At 47.8% G+C, this 24251-nt stretch overlaps 2 protein-coding genes across 2 annotated transcripts in view; one reads left to right on the top strand and one right to left on the bottom strand.

The window, feature by feature from the left end:
* Positions 1–11149, bottom strand: part of LOC144763768 (uncharacterized) — a 41285-nt gene extending 30136 nt beyond the window's left edge. Inside the window, exons 1-2 of the mRNA XM_078649730.1 lie at positions 11019–11149; positions 2427–3910 (exon numbers count right to left, since the gene is read on the bottom strand). Coding sequence (XP_078505856.1) covers positions 2455–3879 — 1425 coding nt within the window. The 5' untranslated portion in view covers positions 3880–3910; positions 11019–11149 and the 3' untranslated portion in view covers positions 2427–2454. The remainder of the gene's footprint in view (positions 1–2426; positions 3911–11018) is intronic.
* The window catches only part of LOC144763838 (uncharacterized), a 204034-nt gene extending 180856 nt beyond the window's left edge, over positions 1–23178 (top strand). The window contains exon 3 of the mRNA XM_078649848.1: positions 21191–23178. Within this exon, the coding sequence (XP_078505974.1) occupies positions 21191–21760 (570 nt within the window). The 3' untranslated portion in view covers positions 21761–23178. The remainder of the gene's footprint in view (positions 1–21190) is intronic.
* The last annotated feature ends 1073 nt before the right edge of the window (positions 23179–24251 follow it).

Here is a 24251-nt window from a genome sequence, read left to right as displayed (position 1 = left end):
CTTTGTTTTAGAGCCTAGAGAGGCTCTGGGGGCATTACTTTGTTCTTGAGCCCTGAGAGGCTCAATCCAGGGGGCATCATCTTCAATGGTAGAGCGGCCCCGGAAGGCATCGAGCCGCTCCCACCTTGCCCCCCCCCCCCACTTGCTTAGGGCCATGAGAGCTCTAGGGGCATCCCTTTTGCTCAGAGCCCAGAAAGGCTCAGGGGCATTTCTTAGTTCCAGAGCCCAGCGAGGCTCCAAAGGGGGCAGTCTGTGGTCTTGAGCCCACGAGGCTCCCACGTTGGCCCCATCAGTGTCTCCACAGCTGCCCAGCACTTAGTGGGCAGCTGCTACGTTTAGGCCCCCCTGACTTTGGGACACAGGATGTCCTACCCCCAACAAGGCCAGTTGGCCTAGGGACTGCCACAGGTGGTGGCTTATGTAAGTTCTGCGCAATTGTTCCTTGCTGCACCGCTGAAGGTATATTTCGGGACTCATGTGTTTTCCTACCCTACACCTCTGAATGTGTTGTTTATGCATAATGTGTTCTCCTGTGCTGCACCTCTGAATGTGTTTTGATGCATCATGTGCCTTGTTCCTACACCGCTGAATGTATGTTTATGCATCATGTGTTTTGTTCCCATGCCTATACCCCTAAATATATGGTGATACTTAGGTGGTTGTTTTCTCCTAGTACAGGTGTTGCTAGTGAGGTCCTGGTCCCCTGCGTAATATTCTCCTAAGGTGGTTAGGGTTGCGTAGGTGGTACTTAACCTTTACCAGTGATTACTGGTTGTGTGCTCTATTTTCTATTTTGTGCTACAGTGATTTATATTCTATGTTCTAAGTACTAAACCTAACAAGTATCATAGTGCTAAAAGTGTCTATTCCTGACAGTGGTCCAGGTGGCCCTGTCTTGTACATATCCCCTGTAAATTCTGCCCGTGCCTGTTGGCACATTGTAACGTGTGTGCTTTTATCTAATGTGTTTTGGTATAATACAAAGGCTATTTTTATACATAACCTTGTGTGGAGTTTCCTTTGTGGTGGGCCTTGGGTGTTGTGGCTGGGGGTGCATGCGCAAACACTTAACTCACATTGCCTCCGAGTTTAGCCTTACTGCTCGTGCTACGTTACCAAGGGGGTGAGCAGGGGTTATCTTGGCGTGTAACTCCCTTGCCCTGACGTGGAAGTGGTGGTCTCTGACTGACTTTGGCGCAAGCCCTGGCCAGCCAGGGATCCCATTTCTAACAGGCAGTCTCTAATTTCTTTATAATCAGGAATTTGTAACACACCAAGTCAGTGATTATGAAGAAGAGACGTCAGAACTTGGCTTTTATAAGTTATTACAGTCGAGTCCTGAGGGCACAATGCCTGCTGCCAGCGCCAGCAGCTGATGTGAAAGGAAGGTCAAGTCACGAAGCATAATTGAAGTAGCTGTTTAAAGCAACAGACAGAACTTTGCTTTTATTACTTCTGCTGTATGTTACTAGCTTACTATGAGAAGCAGAGGGAATATGTTTATTAGTTTCCTTAGATAAAGGAAGGGTGGAATCTTTCTGCAAGTTTCTACACGTTCCGAGCTACTGCAGCTTTTTTTTTTTTAAATGGACTTTTATTGAACTGTTTCTAACATCTTTTTGCAACAAATATATAACAGTTTTTATTTTTACTTTTGAACAAGAGGTTGTAAGTTCATTTTTCATGTTGGCAAACATGTTAGCTGCTGCATATGTAGGAGCTATGCACCAAGGTTTGTGAGGAAGGTGAAGGTGTGACCATGTATTATACAGGATAAAGTACCACCTGGTGCATATAATAAGATTATTGCAAGTCACCTCAGAGCTCCAAAACCTTTGTGTATCTGTCTATCATGAGATGGTGTGCACTCCTGGAGAACCCTGCAGTGACAACAACATCCCTGGTCAGCCCTGCTGTTGAGGCCGAATACAGACTAGGATTTTTATATCAGGAACTAGGGACGACTGCATCTTACTGTAACTGTGCAACTAGAAACACAGTTCCCTCTCTAGACTGCGCATGTCTGCTATTCTCAATGAACACCACATCACTATCATCCGACAATTACGTGTGGTTCTGACCAGTAATTCCTCCCATGAATAGCACTATTTCCAGTTCCTCAGCCTGGAATGGGGACGAACAAGGAACGACAAGAGCTACTTGCCTATTTGTCTCATGCAACATCCCATTACCAGGCATGTTTCTGCACAGGAAGGATGCAGTCCTGTGTGGAACCAGAGGAGGGGAGTGCAAGGAAACATCTCCACCCTGTGTACTCGTACTCTGGGGGTCAGTATTGCTCAGTGGGTTCCATATAAACCATAATCCTCCCCTCTGAGACTTTTTAAAATCTGCCCATACGCATTTTGAAGAGGTTACATGTGTTAGTATGCACTCTGAGAGTCCATTTATAGTGAAACACATACCTGGTGTAGCTTTGAACAGCAATAAATGTTATTTTGTATTTCCTCTCTCCACTGAGTCTTCATCTGCAGTATTTGTATCCAGTCCTAGGAATGATGGAGGCACACACTGACTCCGCTCATCAGGACAGTACAGTTCTGCCTTGCAGTTCTGATGTTGATGCTGTGAATCAGGGTGCAGTGGTTCGAGAATGCTGTTCTGATCTGAACCCTCTGCATCAGTACGGAGAGGTTCTAGCTTGTACTTTTGATCTGAACCATGTGCATCTGCACAGGTCTGTTCTAGCTTGTCGTTCTGATCTGGTTCCTGTGCTTCAGGGCGCATGGATTCCAGCTCGTAGTTCACGTTTGGATCCGGTGCATAAGGAAGTTCCTGCTTCAAGCATAGGTGTTGCTGTAGGCACTGGGTTTGTTGTGACCCCATCTCATCAAAGGACAACAGCCCAGACTCTAAGTTTTCATCTGGTGCCTTCCCATCAGGTGACACGGGTTGTAGTCTGCGGTTCTCCTGGGGATCTTGGAAATCAAAACACATCAATTCTTCCTCAGAGGGATCATCAGGTACATTCCCATCTGGTAGCGTGGGTTGTATACAGTGGTTTTGCTGTGGTTTGTGTCCTTCAGGAAATAGTGGGTGTGGGCAGAGGTTCTGCTGCTGGTCCCAGCTATTAGCAGACAATGGGGATGGTTCTCGCTTCAGGGGCTCATCTGGCTCCCACTCTTCTGGGAACACTGACTGAACGCTCTGGTCTTGCTGTGGTGTCTGCCCATCAACAAATTCTGAGTGAAGACACAGCTTTGCCTCCAGTGATCTGCATGGAGGATCTGTCTGAGGGCACCGGGATGGAGGACAATCCTGCGGTACTACATTTCCATCTGGAAACCCAGGCTGCAAGCACTGGTCCTGCTGTGGGTCACATCGATGTAGAAACATTGGCTGTAGACAAAGGTTTGGCTCCTCTGGACGCACTTGAACATCGGTCGGAGAAGAGAGCGTACAGTCCTGCTTTGGTGCATGCCCATCAGAAAACACTGTCTGAAGACACAAGCTCGGTTCCACTGGCCTGTCCAGTTGAGGTGTCGCAGGAGACCGGATTACAGCACAATCTCCAATGCTCGCCGGACAGACCACCTTCAACGTCACTCCAGCATTATCTAGGGAACCCTGATCCTTTTCTATCCAGATTTTCTTAATCAGCCCAGCGACTCTAGAAGGTACGTCCTCCACAGTGTTCAGCAAGTTCTCCAGTTTGGCTTCCAACTCCTCCAGCATGGATAAAAGGATAATGTGTGGCAGGTTCTCTGAAAGCGGTTCCAGGTCCTGGTCCCTCTGAACATCATTTTGCGATCCCGAAGCGGAGACGTTATGGAGAGGTAAAGATGGGACTGTGGCTCTTACAGATTCACGTGAACACTGTGCAGTCACTTTCTTTCCTGGAGCCCGTCTTCTCCCCATTCCGGTAAATTGATGATCAAGTCTCAAGTGTCTGCAGAACAGAAGAAAGGAGGAAAGACAACACGTTATCACAGGACAGTTAGGTCAAAATACTCCTTCCTGTCTCACCAACCCCAGTGTGATCAGAGAACATTTCTCATTTCTAAAACCAGAAAAAAATGAATCATTAAAATGTCACAATACCCGCAACATAGTTCAATTATTATGAAAGGCACGAATTTGAAATGTGTTTCCAACTATGTCTGTTCCTTGGTCTGCTGAAATAGTACACTGTGTTACCACAAAAAGAGAATATTGTAACTGCCTTGCAGCAATGAAAGGATTATAATACCCTAGCAGACAAGACTGCACTATGTTCCTCACTTGCACTGTACAGCTCTCTTTTGCAGTATTCAGTTCAGTGACTGAAGGACGCGCTAACATACCATACCTCTACAGGATCTACAAAACGCTTGTTATGTCATTGCATATATAGAGAGCATGTTCAACCTGTGGTTTCTTGGAACTGAATCAGAAATACATAAAAGAGGAGATAACAAATCAGATCAGGGAAGAATCTAGTATGAATAGGCTTGTGGGTTGTCAGATTTCTGGATGAAAGGAGCTTGTACCAAAGCTGCGTCCACCTGATCTGATCTTCTATAATTTTGCAATAGCAAGTAGATTCAAGTGAGGAGCTCTCTGGTTTTGTACGGATGTATGCATTTCCACCTGGTTTGCAATGAAGTGAAGGGCTACACCTCTCACCCCTTTAGGGCTGAGGCAGAGGGTCTTGGAGTGGATTTGTTATTTCAATATAGGTGTGGCGCGTGCCCACCTCTGAAGATGATGTAGTAAACAAGCTGTGTCGCTGTGAATTACTTGTAGTCCATGAATGGTGATACTGGGACAGGTCTGCGGCGACCACTATTGCTTTTCTGGTCTAAAGTGTGAGAAGTGGGGTTAGTTTCTGAAGCAGTTTCAGCACAAATCTGCATTTAGATCCTACTGCTCCAGCAGCTGGGTCTTGCTAAGATTGCTATTGATTATCACTCAGAGGCTTTTAGCTGTGGGTTTAGGTTCCGGTTACAATCTTATTTTTGTTGGTGAGTAAAGTTGGCTCCAAAGATTGGTCTTATTCTTTCAAATTACAATCACAGTTTGGTCAATAGTCAGTTTAGCTGATTCAACCTCATCAAGTAATCATCAAATTGCATCATATTTTGAGACTGGAGTGGTGAGGCTGACATTCTATTGATAAGAACTAACTGAAAGCTGGTGTAGGTATAAAGCCTGGAACCTCTTGAAGACAGTTCTCTGACCAATGGTTTTTGCAGGTTAAGGGAGCAGAGGTATTGGTCTATAATTCTTGGTTATATCCAGTACTTCTCCCTGGTTTTTCAGTAACGTGAGCTCTACAACATTTTGAAACGCGCTTGGAGCGACAGCTTGAGCTGCTGATTGATGAAAACGCTCTGCAGGAGATTGCTCAAGACCTGGTTTTTCGACAGAGACGCAGCACCCTCAGCGCCCAGATATCCTTGGGGTGCACCTTATAAATGCTGATTGATTGATTGATGAGGTCAGAGATTCCATGACTGCTAGAGGGCAAGGGTCAGTTGGTGACCCAGATTTGACTTTGATCATAAATTCATGAAGCCTTTTTATTTCTTCAAACAAGGATAAGGAGAGTAGAGTTCTTTTCAGACTCAACTTCAGAACTACTGCTGCTGTATTTGTTTACCTATTAAGAGGACTTTGCATGGAACGGGGTTTGCCTTTATATTCCTCAAGCTCAATTTAAAATGTGATTTTGCTCTCTTCAGCATCACTTTCCTGCCAGTGTCGACGCAATGCAGGTTTCGCCTCCTTTAACTCTGGCTTGCACCAGGGCACTGGTCTGGTGCGGTTTATAACACGTTGTTGGATTCTGATTTGCCAGCTCCGAGGACGTTCAAACACCTTGAATCTGTTGTCACTGTCTATTACGTAGAGGTGTGTCACATGATATTGTATAAACACTGTGATTTGCACTTGTACTCGTGAACAAGGAGGTTGGCTCCGAAACGTGCCGAGTGACTTGGCTTCAAATAAAAACACGCTGAAAAGGAATACTTGTGGCCCTGGCATCGTTTGTGGGAAACCGGCGAAACGATTGTTGTTGAGATTTGGGGTTCGCTACCCCGCCAAGGCGCGCCACTGAAAGCGGCTGGGGGTTTCTGTGCGAATATTTAGCTGTAGGTTTACACATATATAGAAGTTGAGATGGACAAGGCAGGGGAAGAGAAATAAAGAGAAAGTTATTCGATTTTCAAAAATGCGATGGCGAAAATCCTCAGAGCAGTGCTTTGATTTTTCGTTGCTGCACCAGGAATGCCAATGGTGAAACGGGATTTATTTGTAATTACAAATATTCAGCAACTAAAGCTACACTTTCAAGTGTTATATGTATGCCTTTTTATTGTAATTGTATGCACTAGTCCACTAAACTTAGAACACATAACCCATAACAGGATTTCCTGCATTGGGAGTAAAAAGCTGACTGGACAGTTACATAAAACCTTTTTGCAAGAAAAAATCTAGACTCAAATGCAAAAAGAATATTTATAAATGTCTGTTCAAGCTTCTTTGATTGTACTTGGCCGGTGGACTATAGCGAGCTTGGGCTTTTAGATGCTTTTGCCGGCGCCGGTTTCTGAAGGTTTAACACGATTAAATATTTTTTGGCCAACACACGGACTTCAATGACCCTAAAAGCGGTAATAAATTCAAATGTATTCCAAATAGGGAGCCCCAAATATGTGTTGCCCGGGCCCCACAAATCATTAAGTATATCAATCAACTAGAAGTCAGGTTCATATGCTAGTTATGAATAAAACAACCACCCTACTTTAGGGAACAAAGTGCGGATATCAAAGGGTTCAATGTACAGAACTGTGGACAAAGGTGCTTAATAAAGACATGTATTCTGAGAGAAGAAACTAATATTGTTCTGTAAAAATATGCTTTTGTTTCCTCCTAGCATACCTATTAATCCATTGCAGAGATAACCTCCCACTGAAAACAAACATCAAAAAACAAGGTCTGAGCAAGTATTCGTGAAAATGAGTAACAACTCCAAACGTACCCATTCTAGACGAATGTATGACGTTACAACGCATATATTTACAACGCATGCACTTACAACGCAGTTTTTACATCACAAATGATGGTGTGAGGTCAGTACACCTGCCCCCCCCCGATGATGGTGTGAGGTCAGTACACCTGCCCCCTGTACTCCCTGATGATGGTGTGAGGTCAGTACACCTGCCCCCCTACGATGGTGTGAGGCCAGTACACCTGCCCTCCCAGATGATGGTGTGAGGTCAGTAGACCGGCCCCCCAGATGATGGTGTGAAGCAAGTACACCTGCCCTCTGCATCCCCTGATGATGGTGTGAGGTCAGTACACCTGCCCTCCCAGATGATGGTGTGAGGTCAGTAGACCGGCCCCCCAGATGATGGTGTGAAGCAAGTACACCTGCCCTCTGCACCCCCTGATGATTGTGTGAGGCCAGTACACCTGCCCCCTGCATCCCCGATGATGGTGTGAGGCCTGTACACCTGCCCTCTGCACCCCCTGATGATTGTGTGAGGTCAGTACACCTGCCCCCTGCATCCCCTGATGATGGTGTGAGGTCAATACACCTGCCCCTTGCATCCCCCGATGATGGTGTGAGCAGAGTACATCTGCCCCTTGCGTCCCCCGATGATGGTGTGAGGCCAGTACATCTGCCCCTTGCATCCCCCGATGATGGTGTGAGCAGAGTACATCTGCCCCTTGCGTCCCCCGATGATGGTGTGAGGCCAGTACATCTGCCGCTTGCATCCCCCGATGATGGTGTGAGGTCAGCACACCTGCCCCCTGCACCCCCTGATGATGGTGTGAGGTCAGCACACCTGCCCCCTGCACCCCCTGATGATGGTGTGAGGTCAGCACACCTTCCCCCTGCACCCCTGATGATGGTGTGAGGCCAGAACACCTGCCCCCTGCAACCCTGATGATGGTGTGAGGTCAGTACACCTGCATGCTGCATCCCCTGATGATGGTGTGAGGCCAGTACACCTGACCCCTGCACCCCTTGATGATGGTGTGAGGCCAGTACACCTCAGACTGCACCCCGTAATGATAGTGTGAGGCCAGTACACCTGCCCCCTCTCCCCTGATGATGGTGTGAGGTCAGTACACCTGCCCCCTGCCCCCCTGCTGATGGTGTGAGGTCAGTACACCTGCCCCCTGCACCCCCTGATGATGGTGTGAGGTCAGTACACCTGCCCCCTGATGATGGTGTGAGGTCAGTACACCTGCCCCCTGCACCCCCTGCTGATGGTGTGAGGTCAGTACACCTGCCCCCCCAATGATGGTGTGAGGTCAGTACACCTGCCCCCTGCACCCCCTGATGATGGTGTGAGGTCAGTACACCTGCCCCCCCAATGATGGTGTGAGGTCAGTACACCTGCCCCCTGCACCCCCTGCTGATGGTGTGAGGTCAGTACACCTGTTCCCTGTACCCCCTGATGATGGTGCGAGGTCAGTACACCTGCTCCCTGTACCCCCTGATGATGGTGTGAGGTCAGTACACCTGCTCCCTGTACTCCCTGAAGATGGTGTGAGGTCAGTACACCTGCCCCCAATGATGGTGTGAGGTCAGTACAACTGCCCCCTGCACCCCTGATGATGGTGGGAGGTCAGTACACCTGTCCCCTGCACCCCCTGATGATGGTGTGAGGCCAGAACACCTGCCCCCTGCAACCCTGATGATGGTGTGAGGTCAGTACACCTGCATGCTGCATCCCCTGATGATGGTGTGAGGCCAGTACACCTGACCCCTGCACCCCTTGATGATGGTGTGAGGCCAGTACACCTCAGACTGCACCCCGTAATGATAGTGTGAGGCCAGTACACCTGCCCCCTCTCCCCTGATGATGGTGTGAGGTCAGTACACCTGCCCCCTGCCCCCCTGCTGATGGTGTGAGGTCAGTACACCTGCCCCCTGCACCCCCTGATGATGGTGTGAGGTCAGTACACCTGCCCCCTGATGATGGTGTGAGGTCAGTACACCTGCCCCCTGCACCCCCTGCTGATGGTGTGAGGTCAGTACACCTGCCCCCCCAATGATGGTGTGAGGTCAGTACACCTGCCCCCTGCACCCCCTGATGATGGTGTGAGGTCAGTACACCTGCCCCCCCAATGATGGTGTGAGGTCAGTACACCTGCCCCCTGCACCCCCTGCTGATGGTGTGAGGTCAGTACACCTGTTCCCTGTACCCCCTGATGATGGTGCGAGGTCAGTACACCTGCTCCCTGTACCCCCTGATGATGGTGTGAGGTCAGTACACCTGCTCCCTGTACTCCCTGATGATGGTGTGAGGTCAGTACACCTGCCCCCAATGATGGTGTGAGGTCAGTACAACTGCCCCCTGCACCCCTGATGATGGTGGGAGGTCAGTACAACTGCCCCCTGCACCCCCTGATGATGGTGGGAGGTCAGTACAACTGCCCCCCCCAATGATGGTGGGAGGTCAGTACACCTGTCCCCTGCACCCCCTGATGATGGTGGGAGGTCAGTACAACTGCCCCCCCCAATGATGGTGTGAGGTCAGTACACCTGCCCCCTGTACTCCCTGATGATGGTGTGAGGTCAGTACACCTGCCCCCTGTACTCCCTGATGATGGTGTGAGGTCAGTACACTGCCCCCCCCCCATTATGGTTTGAGACCAGTACACCTGCTCCCCTCCCATTGATGATGGTGTGAGGCCGGTACACCTGCCCCTGCACCCCCTGATGATTGGGTGAGGCCAGTACACCTGCCCCCTGCACCCCCTGATGATGGTGTGAGGTCAGTACACCTGCCCCCCGATGATGGTGTGAGGTCAGTACACCTACCCCCTGCACCCCCTGATGATGGTGTGAGGTCAGTACACCTGTCCCCTGCATCCCCCAATGATTGTGTGAGGTCAGTACACCTGCCCGCTGCTGATGGTGTGACACCTGCAGGCTGCCCCCCGATGATGGTGTGAGGTCAGTACACCTACCCCCTGAACCCTCCTGATGATGGTATGAGGTCAGTACATCTGCCCCCTGCATCCCCCAATGATGGTGTGAGGTCAGTACACCTGCAGGATGAAGTCCCCGATGATGGTGTGAGGTCAGTACACCAGCCCCCTGCACCCCCTGATGATGGTGAGAGGTCAGTACACCTGCACCCCCTGATGATGGTGTGAGGCCAGTACACCTGCCCCCTGCACCCCCTGATGATGGTGTGAGGTCAGTACCCCCCAGGCTGCACCCCCGGATGACGGTGTGAGGTCAGTACACCTGCAGGATGAAGTCCCCGATGATGGTGTGAGGTCAGTACACCAGCCCCCTGCACCCCCTGATGATGGTGAGAGGTCAGTACACCTGCACCCCCTGATGATGGTGTGAGGCCAGTACACCTGCCCCCTGCACCCCCTGATGATGGTGTGAGGTCAGTACCCCCCAGGCTGCACCCCCGGATGACGGTGTGAGGTCAGTACACCTGCCCCCTGCACCCCCTGATGATGGTGTGAGGTCAGTACACCTGCCCCCTGCACCCCCTGATGATGGTGTGAGGTCAGTACCCCCCAGGATGCACCCCCTGATGATGGTGTGAGGACTGTACACCTGCCCCATGCACCCCCTGATGATGGTGTGAGGACAGTACACCTGCCCCATGCACCCCCTGATGATGGTGTGAGGTCAGTACACCTGCCCCCTACACCCCCTGATGATGGTGTGAGGTCAGTTCCCCCCAGGCTGCACCCCTGATGATGGTGTGAGGCCAGTACACCTGCCCTATGCACCCCCTGATGATGGTCTGAGGTCAGTACACCTGCCCCCTGCACCCCCTGATGATGGTGTGAGGTCAGTACACCTGCCCCCCCCATGATGGTGTGAGGTCAGTACACCCCCCCCCCCCCCGTTATGGTTTGAGACCAGTACACCTGCTCCCCTCCCCCTGATGATGGTGTGAGGCCAGTAGACCTGCCCCCAGCACCTCCTGATGATGGTGTGGGGTCAGTACACCTGCACCCCACCCTCCCCCCCATGATGGTGTGAGGTCAGTACACATCTCTTGGTTGTGAGAGGTCTCACTTACCCCTGATGAAACTGAAGGTAACTGCAGCCAGGGCTCCTCCTTCCAACAAACAGACAGACAGACAGACCCTCAGGGCTCCTCTCCTCTGCAGGAGGCTTGGGCTCACTGCTGCTGCTGACTCTGCCCCCGCTGACCCGGATACTATCACACTCACAAGCCTGCGGAGCGCTCAGCAGCATCCGGTGCCGCCGCTGACCCGAAAGCAGACATTACTTAGAGGGCGGGGACGGGGGTAATGTTATCCTGAAAGGAGGCTTCATTCGGCCTCCGCTGCTGGTGCTGACGCTGCCCCCGGTGACCAGGATACTGTTATCCTCACAGGCCTGAGGAGAGCTCCTTCGGCTCCGTTGCTTCTTCCGACTCTGCCCCTGGTGACCCGGAAGTGAAAATGTTCATCGGTTTCCAACAGTGAAGGAGAAGAGACCCAAGGAGGAGAGAGGGTGAGACTGAGAAGGAGAGGGAGGAGGAGGAGGGGACTGAGGGAGGGGGGGGGGGAGGGGATAGCAGCAGAGGAGGTGGAGGGGGGACCCTTGAAAGAGGAGAGAGGGTGAGACTGAGAGGGGGGGCCAGGGGCAGAAGAGGGGGGGGAGAGGAGGAAGGAGGGGTTAGAGGAAAGAGGGTGAGTCTGAGGAGGAGAGGGGGGGGGGGAGAGGAGGAGGGGAGGCCGAGGGGTTTATTTATGCGTTTTTATATAGCGCAGACTTTACCCGAAGGCGTCAGAGCGCTTCACGATAGGAACAGAAAATTACAAGTGAACAAATTACAAAAGCAGACGATAAGTTACATGAGGTAAAAGTGACAATTGTGAGCAAACAAAAAACATGAGGTAGTCCAGGGGTGTAGAGGGGAAGTGAGTCCAGGGGTGTAGAGGGGAGGTGAGTCCAGGGGGGAGGAGAGGGGAGGTGAGTCCAGGGGAGAAGAGGGGAGGTGAGTCCAGGGGGTGAGAGGGGAGGTGAGTCCAGGGAGGGGGAGGGGAGGGGAGGTGAGTCCAGGGGGGGAGGGGAGGGGAGGTGAGTCCAGGGGTGAGGAGGGGAGGTGAGTCCAGGGGGTGAGAGGGGAGGTGAGTCCAGGGAGGGGGAGGGGAGGGGAGGTGAGTCCAGGGGGGGAGGGGAGGGGAGGTGAGTCCAGGGGAGTAGAGGGGAGGTGAGTCCAGGGGTGTAGAGGGGAGATGAGTCCAGGGGTGAGGAGGGGAGGTGAGTCCAGGGGGTGAGAGGGGAGGTGAGTCCAGGGAGGGGGAGGGGAGGGGAGGTGAGTCCAGGGGGGGAGGGGAGGGGAGGTGAGTCCAGGGGAGTAGAGGGGAGGTGAGTCCAGGGGGGGAGGGGAGGGGGGGGAGTCCAGGGGTGTAGAGGGGAGGTGAGTCCAGGGGGGAGGAGAGGGGAGGTGAGTCCAGGGGTGTAGAGGGGAGGTGAGTCCAGGGGAGCAGATGGGAGTTGAGGCTAGAGGGGAACTCTATTGACTTAATTAACTAAAAGGCAGACGGGTTGAGAAAAAAGGCCAGACTGTTGTTCCGACTGACGATGCTTGTATGCTGGATGTCCTGTAGCAGATCTTTGGTTATAAGAGATTAAGATCTAAGAGGTATTTTCGCCTGAAGGGATGACTTTCCACATTCCTAGACAGAATAGCACCTTTCCTAAATGTTTCATATTTAGGTTTTCCTAATGAGCCTACATTTTGTGTTGTACAATGTTTAAAAGCGTATGAGTTTTGCTCGATGGGATTCAAGCAAGATGCTGAGGCCATTTGTTGATTGCCAAAAGCCATATGGTCCTGTCAGATCAGCTGATCTGGTCAGATAGGTTGGGCATTTTATGGCAGAAGACGGGGTTGACATGAGTAAATTTGGGCACACTCAGTCAGGGGCTCAGTGGTGTCCAAAACATTTTTATTATGCGCCAGGTTAGATGATCTAATGATTGTATAGATTGGTCATCTGATTTTACTTTCAAGACATTTTATTATAAACCAATATCCAATGTGCCATCTGTGCTCGTTGACTAGCTTTAAAGAAGCATAATCTCAGCCTCCGTTCCTGACATAGAATAAAAAATGATCTAGCTCCTGCATCAAGAATTTTCAATTCTATTAATGGCACAGGATGAAGATTATCCCAGTGTTAGTCAACATGTGCATTAGATGTGAATTAGGTCCTGAATATTATGTTGGTGTTGGGTATACTCCATCGCAACAGTGACAGAATATGCATACCGCCAACATGAGGGTCCATCTGCTTGATTTAAATGCAGGTGGGCCTTCAGTGTGTCCATTATGAGACTACTTTGTCTCCGCCGTGGCATAAATTCTCCAACAGCCCTCAGGAGTAAGAGCCATTGGAGAAATGGCTACATGCCCGTCCAGTTTAGATCCTGGGCATGTAGTAATGTTATGCTGTTTCTTACTGCCAGAAGGAACAATAAAAGCATTATAATGCTCCACTCACCATGGGAGAAGACTCTCATGGCGAAAGGAGCATTATATTTTTTGTTTACAAAAAGAAAATCTAGTTTCAGGATTTTCTTTTTGCTAACAATAAACAATAACTCCATGCTACAGGGCTGCGTCCTGCTGGGGCAGCCCCGTAGAAGAGAGTAATACACATTGCCAGGAACCGCCGTCATATTTTGATAAATGACTGCCAAGCAGGCAGTCATTTATAAATTAGGTGGACGGCTCTCCACCATGGGTATGAAGTGATATATTCTGTTCCATTGGCAAAACTGCAGGCCATCCTCCAAGTAATAAATCAAGCCCATAATATTATATTCCATAATTGTGTCTTGTTTGAATATGTTCATTTGAAGTCCCTCTCTATTCTTTGAATGTTGTATTTTGGGTTGGACGTTACCTTGTCTGATGTACTGAGCAGAAGCGCAGGAAAGGCCTCTTTAGGAAGTGGCCAGGTCTTACAGGCATTACGCCATTAACAGGTTGGATCTGTGATTCATCTGGAGTTGGTGTCTTTATTGACAAAAGTTTCTCTTCCATGACCTCCTGGAGGGTTCTGCTCTATATTGGAATCCCGGATCATTACAATTCTGTTTGATCACAGTGACTTTTTGTTCTTCTGGAAGTGAAGTTTCAAGTTGTTGATCTTTTGGTCAATTGAGCAAAGAGGGAGGAGTAGTTTTGGTGCCTCTGATTGATGAAGGGACATGTATGCGCTGATTAGTCACTGAGTTGATGATAAATGTAGTTTTTGTGTTTGACTGCCTTAATGGCTGCTGCGAATATTGCAGCAAAGTTTGAGGAGCATAATCCTCACCTTCGTATAGTTAATAGAATTGATAGTTCTTGACACAAAACTTGCTAAACCTTTTATCCTTCTAAATCTTCTATTATATTGTACACTCCAGTGATATGAACAATATCCAGCTCACAGAAAGCCCTTTATATATTCAATTATGGCATACACTCCGGTGCACATGAACAGTTTTCAACTCGCAGAAAGCCCTTTAAATGTTCAATTATGGCATCCACTCCAGTGCACATGAACAGTTTTCAACTCACAGAAAGACCTTTAAATGTTCAATTATGGCATACACTCCAGTGTGCATGAACAGCTCCTATTTAAGATGCATGTATGATACCCCTCCATCTCTAGGATTCTCTGGGGCCACTTGTCATGTATTGCTATGTACTGCAGGAAAGGAATTAGTTTATAACATTCTTCAGCCAGACAACCGTCATCGTAAATGTGCTATCAAAAGTTCCCATGCTTCTCTGTTTGAAAAAAACATTTTATTGATTTTTACGCTGAACAACCAGCGTGACAGCGAATCATATGTAACAAAATACATATCGGAGTTTCCTACTGTAATCAGAGGGCGATCATTACAACTTACTTCTATTCTGTAAAGAGGTGTTACCACCGTAGAAGATGCAGTGACAGTGTTGTAACTCGTAGTAGCAGTGCTGGTGTCACTGGTATATTCATTCCTTCTACATCAACTTAACCTACCCCCGCCTTCCTATAACTTACAACATAAACATTCCCACCCATCCCTTCCCTAGACTCCCTCCTGTCCTCCCATGAGCCGATAAATAATTGGTTTAGTCCCTGTTCATATGTATATTTCCAATTAATTGGTTTACAGCTGTGCGTGTATCTGGTTTGTTAATGTCTGGGGGATCTGTTTTTGGTTTTCTACGTTTTGTATTGGTGGGTGAGTATCTAAACTACAGCGTCTGAATGTAATGAAGCTTCAGAGGATATAAAGAGTTCAAGCACTGCGTCCCATTCTATTAAAATAGGGGTCTTTCTTAATCCCCTGGTTTGCTCCCTCCTTATTGCCATGCTTTTGGCCCTTCCCCATCTGACTCCTTCTCCATGCCAGGTGAGCACTGCAGGGGGCAATGCGGATTTCCACCTCATAGTAATTGAGGGTTTTTCCAATATTAGGGGTAAGTTCGCAAATCGGGGTTGCACTGTTTGTTTCTTGCGTTTACGGCGCAGTCCTAGTATACAGTATTCTGCGGTGTGTCCCCCTAATATGTTCGTAACAGTTCCTTAGACCTTCATCACATTTGCCCAGAAGGGGACCAATCGAGGACAAGCCCAAAACGTATGTAGCAGATCAGCAGCCTGTGCAAGCATTGGGGACAGTGTTCTCCCACCTCCGGGTACATCTTTTTTTAATCGGTGCGGTGTAAGCTAGGCCCTATGTAACACCATGTGTTGAAAAAGTCTTAATTTGGAATTGCAGGATACCTTTTTGGGGTATTCTAATGTGATATCCCATTCTTTGTCAATTGTTTCTTTACCTATATCAGTGCTCCACTTTTCTCTGAGCGCCTGAAGTGAAACTGCACGTGGGAGTGAATTCCCTTGTACAGCCATAGGGTTAAATGCCTTCCATTGCCTATAAGGTGTAATGTATGTACTAAATTGTGTTTTGGGGGCTCTCTGCTATCTGGTGCCCAGTTCCGTCTAATGTATCTACTGATGCCGCATGTAGAATGTAAAGTGAATTTGGTACCCCTTGCTTTCTAACAAAGTTCTCATGGTCTAATACAACAATGTCAGTGAACAGCCTCCCAACAGTGTTCACACCTTCTCATGTCCATCTGGAGATGCTTCTAGTTTTTATTACTATTGTTTGAGTGGGGATCCCTAACCATGGAACATTAGGGGCGCAGGGGAGTAACCTCTTAGTGTATTGGATTGTTTTTTTTCAATACCTGAGGGCTGTTTTCAGCAAAGGGGAGCCGCTATTGGGGTCCTTCCTCCAGGCAATACCAGGGCATGGAGGGTCCTCTGCTCTGGTGTCTGTTGCGTCGTCCCTGTCTCATGGAGGGTCCTCTGCTCTGGTGTCTGTTGCGTCATCCCTGTCTCATGGAGGGTCCTCTGCTGTGGTGTCTGTTGCGTCATCCCTGTCTCATGGAGGGTCCTCTGCTGTGGTGTCTGTTGCGTCATCCCTGTCTCATGGAGGGTTCTCTGCTCTGGTGTCTGTTGCGTCGTCCCTGTCTCATGGAGGGTCCTCTGCTCTGGTGTCTGTTGCATCGTCCCTGTCTCATGGAGGGTCCTCTGCTCTGGTGTCTGTTGCGTCATCCCTGTCTCATGGAGGGTCCTCTGCTCTGGTGTCTGTTGCTTCGTCCCTGTCTTATGGAGGGTCCTCTGCTCTGGTGTCTGTTGCGTCGTCCCTGTCTGATGGAGGGTCCTCTGCTCTGGTGTCTGGTGCGTCATCCCTGTCTCATGGAGGGTCCTCTGCTCTGGTGTCTGTTGCGTCATCCCTGTCTCATGGAGGGTCCTCTGCTCTGGTGTCTGTTGCGTCATCCCTGTCTCATGGAGGGTCCTCTGCTCCGGTGTCTGTTGCGTCGTCCCTGTCTCATGGAGGGTCCTCTGCACTGGTGTCTGTTGCGTCGTCCCTGTCTCATGGAGGGTCCTCTGCTCTGGTGTCTTGTGTGTCATCCCTGTCTCATGGAGGGTCCTCTGCTCTGGTGTCTGTTGCGTCGTCCCTGTCTCATGGAGGGTCCTCTGCTCTGGTGTCTGTTGCGTCGTCCCTGTCTCATGGAGGGTCCTCTGCTCTGGTGTCTGTTGCGTCATCCCTGTCTCATGGAGGGTCCTCTGCTCTGGTGTCTGGTGCGTCATCCCTGTCTCATGGAGGGTCCTCTGCTCTGGTGTCTGTTGCGTCATCCCTGTCTCATGGAGGGTCCTCTGCTCTGGTGTCTGCTGCGTCGTCCCTGTCGCATGGAGGGACCTCTGCTCTGGTGTCTGCTGCGTCGTCCCTGTCTCATGGAGGGTCCTCTGCTCTGGTATCTGTTGCGGCGTCCCTGTCTCATGGAGGGTCCTCTGCTCCGGTGTCTGTTGCGTCGTCCCCGTCTCATGGAGGGTCCTCTGCTCTGGTGTCTGTTGCGTCATCCCTGTCTCATGGAGGGTCCTCTGCTCCGGTGTCTGTTGCGTCGTCCCTGTCTCATGGAGGGTCCTCTGCTGTGGTGTCTGTTGCTTCATCCCTGTCTTATGGAGGGTCCTCTGCTCTGGTGTCTGTTGCGTCATCGCTGTCTCATGGAGGGTCCTCTGCTCCGGTGTCTGTTGCGTCGTCCCTCTCTCATGGAGGGTCCTCTGCTCTGGTGTCTGTTGCGTCATCCCTGTCTCATGGAGGGTCCTCTGCTAAAGTCATGGTCCTAAGCATCCATGTATAGTCATATGGAGATATTGGTCTATCGCAAAAAGCATTTTCGTAGGCTCTTAGACCTTGCGTGTGTTGTACACATAATTAGCAAGATCACATCCTAGGTAATTGTCATATATGATTGTCGCCTGTGTTTATCTTTCGTGGAAAATCTCTCTATCTATACAATATGATGGGAGGCTCTCCACAAGAATCAGCAATAAATGATTTTAGTTGATTGCTGTGTTTTCTAGTAAGCTATTGTTGGAGGGCACTATATGCCTCCCTTGTTCTTGCATACATTTGTTTGAAGGTAAAAGCATGGTACAGTAGAGGGTAGTGTTTTACACAAATTAAAATGTTGCCATTCCCATTTCACAACAATCCGTATTTAATAATTATTGAAAAGCCTTTTGTTCATAATTGCAAACAATCATTAAAACCACATTGTTGCCCCTTATCATATGACATTGGTACTTACGTTGTCATTACGTAATGTGTTAATGGCCTCCCTTTGTCTATTACTCAAGTTAGATCTGATTCTTCCCTTCTTGCCTGGACTGGTGAACAATTTATTTGAACAAGTCTTTGGCGACCAAGTCACTAAAGACATCCAGATTATCATGAGGCAAGGAGGAGTTATATGTAGCTTGCTTTTTGAAGCGAGTTAGGCTTCCCTGATCTATCTGTGCCTCCTTTCCCAGCAATACTTCTCGCTCTTTCGTTGCACATATATTTCCATTATCCAGACCAGCCAATGTCATGAAGTATCAGCGTCTCTTGAACACAAGTCATGTTTTCTGTATTGGGCCCCCTATTCTCATGTTCATTGGCTTGGGTCTGACTTTATGTTGATATCTTAGAAATGAAAATATGTCAATTCTACATGAACTGTAATCTAAGTCCCTCCTGGGGCAAAATTATAAGCCAAGGGTGTGGATATTTAGTTCATCCATTGTCAGTTAATGTTGTGATGAGTTAATAATGGAGAATTAATTCATATCTCGCCTTGCTCTATAACCTTTCTCTTCCCATGGGGTGAGTTATCTTTTTGTCTTCCATTTGCTCTTTTCTGTCTTTCCCTTCCTTTGTTTGTGCATCTTGCTTTTGTTTTTCCTTTTTTATGATATTCCATTGTCCGTCCTTGTCTCAGTAACCCGTACTCAGCGAAAAAAGTGGCAAGTAGGTTTTTTTCCTAGGTAGTTGCTAGCAGAGTCATCTGAGTCCCCTTCTGAGCTTCATTCCTCTGTCAGAAGTTAATGTCGTCTTTGTGTCAATGGAATTGTGACTGATCTCCTTACTTATTCGTATCATTTTACAAAGTTTAAGACCCTTCCAGGACAGTAGACTTTTGTAGCTATTACCTCTTTCTTATCACTTGTTCATCATTCTCGTTGTCCTCAAATTCAGCGCTTATTTTCAAGTGCAACAAATGTGAGGTTGGAGAACTCCATCAGACTGCAGACTTAGAACTGTATAAAAAAAACAAGTTAGCAAGCCTTTTCCATCTATGAACTCATGATCTGGAACAACATCCCTGCATCCATCAGGACCGCCCGACATTGCTCCCGTTTAGGAAAGAGCTGAGGACTCCACTCTTTGAAAATAATTCATGCTCATCTTTGGCCCTAGCTTTAGGCTAGGTTTGCAGTATAGAAATAACATATACATACATACATAAAGAAGCTGGCCTAGCCTACACTAACGTTTGAATACTTTAAAAAAAGCTCTTGTGAAAATATTCATGGGAGAGTTGAGAATGGTTATACCAGCCAGAGCACCCCTGGCATCCAGTTAAGATTTTAATGTTGTTTTATCAAGAGTAACAAGTCCACCTTTTAAGCCACTACATCACTGCAAGCCTTAATGTGGATAGTTGTCTACCTAGTAGCAGTCACTTCCTCAACAGTTAGTAAACTACATGACCCATTAGTAGATTGACAGTTCCTGCAAGTTTACAAAGACAAAGTTATATATGCATCTAGTGTTAAACATGCACTCATGCTCTATTAACAGAATTGAAAATGTATGAAAAATAAGACCGTTTTTTGCACCGGCACAATTTGGCATATGGTTTTCTACTCGTGCGGAGGCTAGGGGTGGGCGTAATTTGCGTAATCGTGTTACTCAAAGCTCAGCGTAAAAAAATTCCGTGAGCACGCAGAATTCTGCAAACACGCGGAATTGCTTCTTCTGCCTGTTCACAATGCTTTTTTCCTGTTCACGAACGCTGTTTGCGTGCTCGGGGGGAAATATCTTGCGAACACACATTTTGAAAGCCTGAACAAGTAAAAAATTCTACGAAGCTGCGGATCGCGGAGGTTTTGGCAATTCCACTTTCTCCGCGGAATGTTAAATTACCCAAATTCCACAAATTCCGCAAGTGGAACTGAATTTACCGCCCAGGCCAAGTGGAGACGCCACATAGAAATACCACAGGCTGAGTCCACGTGTGATAAAGATGCAACCATGGCTTTTCTTCCCAACATACCTCTAGTAGATAATTTGTAAAGCAGAAACATTTGGTTCTGTGCATCCTTTCATAAAATATTTCTCTGGTGACATCAACCTTTTTCGGTCGTAGAGGTATGTGGGTCCGATGTTGTTGAGGGATTTGTAGGCGCGGGTGAGGAGTTTGAAGGTGATCCTCTTCTCGACGGGGAGCAAGTGGATGCTTCGTAGGTGTTGGGTCATATGTTTTTGGTGTGGTGTCCCTAGAATGAGCCTGGCTGCGGCGTTCTGGACCTTACAGATTCTTTTAAGTTATGGCACAACTTGTGATGTGCCACCGCTTGCTGCAAATGGAAAATGTTACTCTCTTGCAATTACTGTCAGCTTGTCATGGTGCAGGCTCACATGCATCATCCACTTGCTGTATGGTTGGAAAGTATATAGGTTGCTCAGATTAAGCCTTTTATTTTTTTAATTTTACACATATAAGCAGTTGTACTCCGATGGAGAAAACAGCACAATGATTTTAATTGGAGTCTGCGCGCAGATGCATTATGCCTTTCTGGTATGGGATCACGAGTTGTTCTCCAGATCAAAACTCAATCTTAAATTAATTATTTTTCGCAGTCAGAACCCAACCCATGAGAGGTCACCATATGTGAACTGTAGAACTACAAGCAGCAAATGATTGTTTACAGGTAGTAACATTTTCCTTCCTTCCTAGATATTACTGTCCACCTTTCTCATATTATAACAGTGCATTTCTTTCAAGAAATATTTCACATGTATAATTCTCAGTGTTCATTTCATTCTGCAGCACAGCAGTCGCAGACAGGAAGTATGAATGGGAAAGAGAAGCGTAAAGCTTCTGGAGGAAGGAAGAATTTTGCTTATAAAATGAATGAAGGAAAACACCAAGGAATACAGAGGAGGGAGAATTTTAACAATAAAACACTACTTGCAAGGCTGAAAAGAATAGGCACCAGCCTAAGAGCTTATGCCTGTGCTGAGTGTAAGAAGACATTTACTGGAAAGATGCATCTTTTACTGCACAAACAAACACACATAGACCGTTATCCCTACACTGAGCATGAAATGAGGTTTGCTGATAAGGCAACACATGAAAAAACTCACAAAGGAGAGCGGCCTTTTCACTGCAATCTCTGTGAGAAAAGTTTTACTCAGAAGGGAAATCTTCTAAAACATCAAAGAATACACACAGGAGAGAGGCCTTATCACTGCACTGTGTGTTCCAAACCCTTTTCTCAGAAGGCAAACCTTGTACTGCATCAAAGAACTCACACAGGAGAGAGGCCTTATCACTGCACTGTGTGTTCCAAGAGGTTTTCTCAGAAGGCGACCCTTGTACGGCATGAAAGCGTACACACAGGAGAGAGGCCTTATCACTGCACTGTGTGTGAGAAGTGGTTTTCTCAGAAGGCGACCCTTGTACGCCATCAAGTCACACACACACAGGGCACAGGCTTTATCACTGCACTGTGTGTAGCAAGAGCTTTGATCTTAAGGCAAGCCTTGTACGCCATCAAAGAGCACACAGGCGACGGCCATGACGCTGCACAGGATATGGAAACGGCTGTAAACAAAAGGTGCTCCTCAGCAACCTCAAGTAACACATACAAGATGGAAGTCTTCTCAAAGCACTGCCAAAAAACCTTCATTTAAAAAAAGGAATGTGATCTTTTACATCATCTAAGAATCTACAGCTGAAGTTAGACCTCCTATGACATCTAACGATCCTTCCGGGCTGAGATCCTCCCTTTCCTCTGAATGTCAGAAGAGCTTTGAGTTAAAGGACAAACTCCAACGTTCGCAGCGTCTCCAAACAGCATGTAGGTTCTTCAACGTCACAAACGTCACTTCACAAAGCAACAAACTTCACAGAGGCTGCTTCACTGCGAATTAAACCTATCCGACTCTCATGAAATGTGTGCAGTGTTGAGGACATGTTACCAAGAGTGGATCATAAACTATCTTGATAGACATAACTTCTGGGATTCAACAAAAAAATATTGAAAGACCTGAGCACATAGGAAAAAGAAACTAAGAGAAGAAATAGGAATCAATAACCACTCGAGGACAAAAAATATAAACTCCTTTCATCACTAAAGCAGGAACATCTACTCCCTATCAGTATCTTCAGACCGGCTGTGTAAATATTCTGTACAACCCATCCAGGCTGAGAGATCAAAAGAGGATTCATGGCTGTCTAGATTCTAACAACTTGAAAAGGTGGCACCAACCATATCATTCTGCAGTTTCAACTGCCGAGACCGTGACACAATTCACAATGTTTTGAGATGGTTTATTCTGGTGTGAATTTTCTTTTTTTTTGATAATCAATTTTATTATCATTTTGAGAGAAAAAAAAGACCGCATACATCTTACACAATAAATCCAATTCCATCTCCAACAGACAGTAAAAAACCCCACTGTGTGGGTAGGAGTATTTATGCAAGCCACCCAAGCTGGAAAACAGCACACCGTTACATGGGAGAGCCAAAGCTGGCAATTTAAAACAGTAGGTTCAGCCATTTGGCACCTCGTGGGACAACCATGTTCCTCCTGGGCCACGCACCAATCCACTCCCTGGTGCCACTTTCGCAGGGTAGGGGGGTTGGGCTGGGCCCAGGCCACTGCAATATCTCTTTTAGCCACAGTGACCGCTGTTCCCAGAAAATGTTTGTCCGCTCTAGAGCCGTCCAAACCTTCAAATACACCCAGGGGAAGACGTAAGGGATCGTGTGGAACCTGGCGACCCAAGGTCTGTGTGAGCTCAGATTCCAGCTCGGACCAAAAGGGGTAAAGGCCTGGGCAAAGCCAGACTATATGGTAGAAGTCGGCCGGAGTTTGGTTGCTATTTTGGTGAGAATTAAATACCCAAAAACTAACGTTCACATGCATTACAAAACAAAGCAGATTGTCTGATAAAGACACTGTGAGGAGTATTTCATTGCATGCTGTGATGTTTTTTGTGAATTCAGTTGTGTCCTGTTCAAGTGTGAGGGGGAGATTGACAACTAGACAAAGGACACTTCCGCAGTGAGCTGTTTGCCAAGAATGTCTTATTTTACGCAATAAAACTTTGCTAATAAACCAATCTGCCTGCCTGTTTCATGTGGTGATGAGACGGGAGATACTTCAAACTCATCAGTACGTTCAGAGTGTTTTCTATCTTGCTGATTAGTCTGTCCCGGAAGAGGGTGGGGAGGAGCTTATGCTCCCCTGCAGCCCTGCAACCACCAGTCCCTCAGATGTGAGGCATTCCAGGGTGTAGTTCACTCCATCACTGTGTTTATTAGAGTAGTGCAAGTGTTACAAGTACAATATGCACTGTTGATGTTTCAGAAGACAACTTTTGAAGTTTAATAGTGTAATTGCTTTGGGAACACCTTTGTCCCTTGGACCTTTTCTTTCACTGAGCGAATTGATTGGCTTAAAATAGTCTGATTACTCGGGACCCTGTGCCATCTGTGAGCGCACATGGCGTGCCTCTAAACTATTATATAGAAGCAACCGCACTAGTGTATGAAGTCTTGAATCATCCTGGTGAATGTTGTGTGTCCCCCACAAGATCCACCTGTAGTCATCAGTGACCATGAAGCAAGGGACAGACAGATGCCTGGTGCGAGGCTGTTCTGGGATCTCTCAGACACCAGTGCCCATGTCGCCACCCCTATCCCCGACAATGTTTAACATCTACGTCTCTCCTTGGGCCTGACTTATCAGGAGGCATGGATTTGCCCTGGTCTCATATGCTGATGATTCTCAGCTTGTTATCTTTATCTTCAATCAGCCTGAGGCCACAGCCGCCAGGTTTCATGCTTGTCTCACTGAGATCATGACCTGGATGAACCATAGCTTCCTGAAAATGAACACTGACAAAACGGGGGTGATAGAGTTTGGCCCTTGCCGGTGCCTGTTGATCCAGCGCTCTCACCAAAATATTGCACAAATGACACTATCTACTACCAACAAACTTACAATACAACACTAGGCCCATATCAACAATAGAGCGCCTGAATCATGAGGCGATAAGATCTAAATATAGTTGTTTAAACCATCTGCAATAATCAAGACCAGCTTGTCATTTTAGAAAGTTTATTTTAACACATCTAGAAAAACTTAGGTTTTGGTATTTTATTAAACAAGCATT

Source organism: Lissotriton helveticus, chromosome 1_1, assembly GCF_964261635.1.
Source record: "Lissotriton helveticus chromosome 1_1, aLisHel1.1, whole genome shotgun sequence".
Taxonomy (NCBI): Eukaryota; Metazoa; Chordata; class Amphibia; order Caudata; family Salamandridae; genus Lissotriton; species Lissotriton helveticus.
This window is presented reverse-complemented; position numbering and strand designations above follow the sequence as displayed.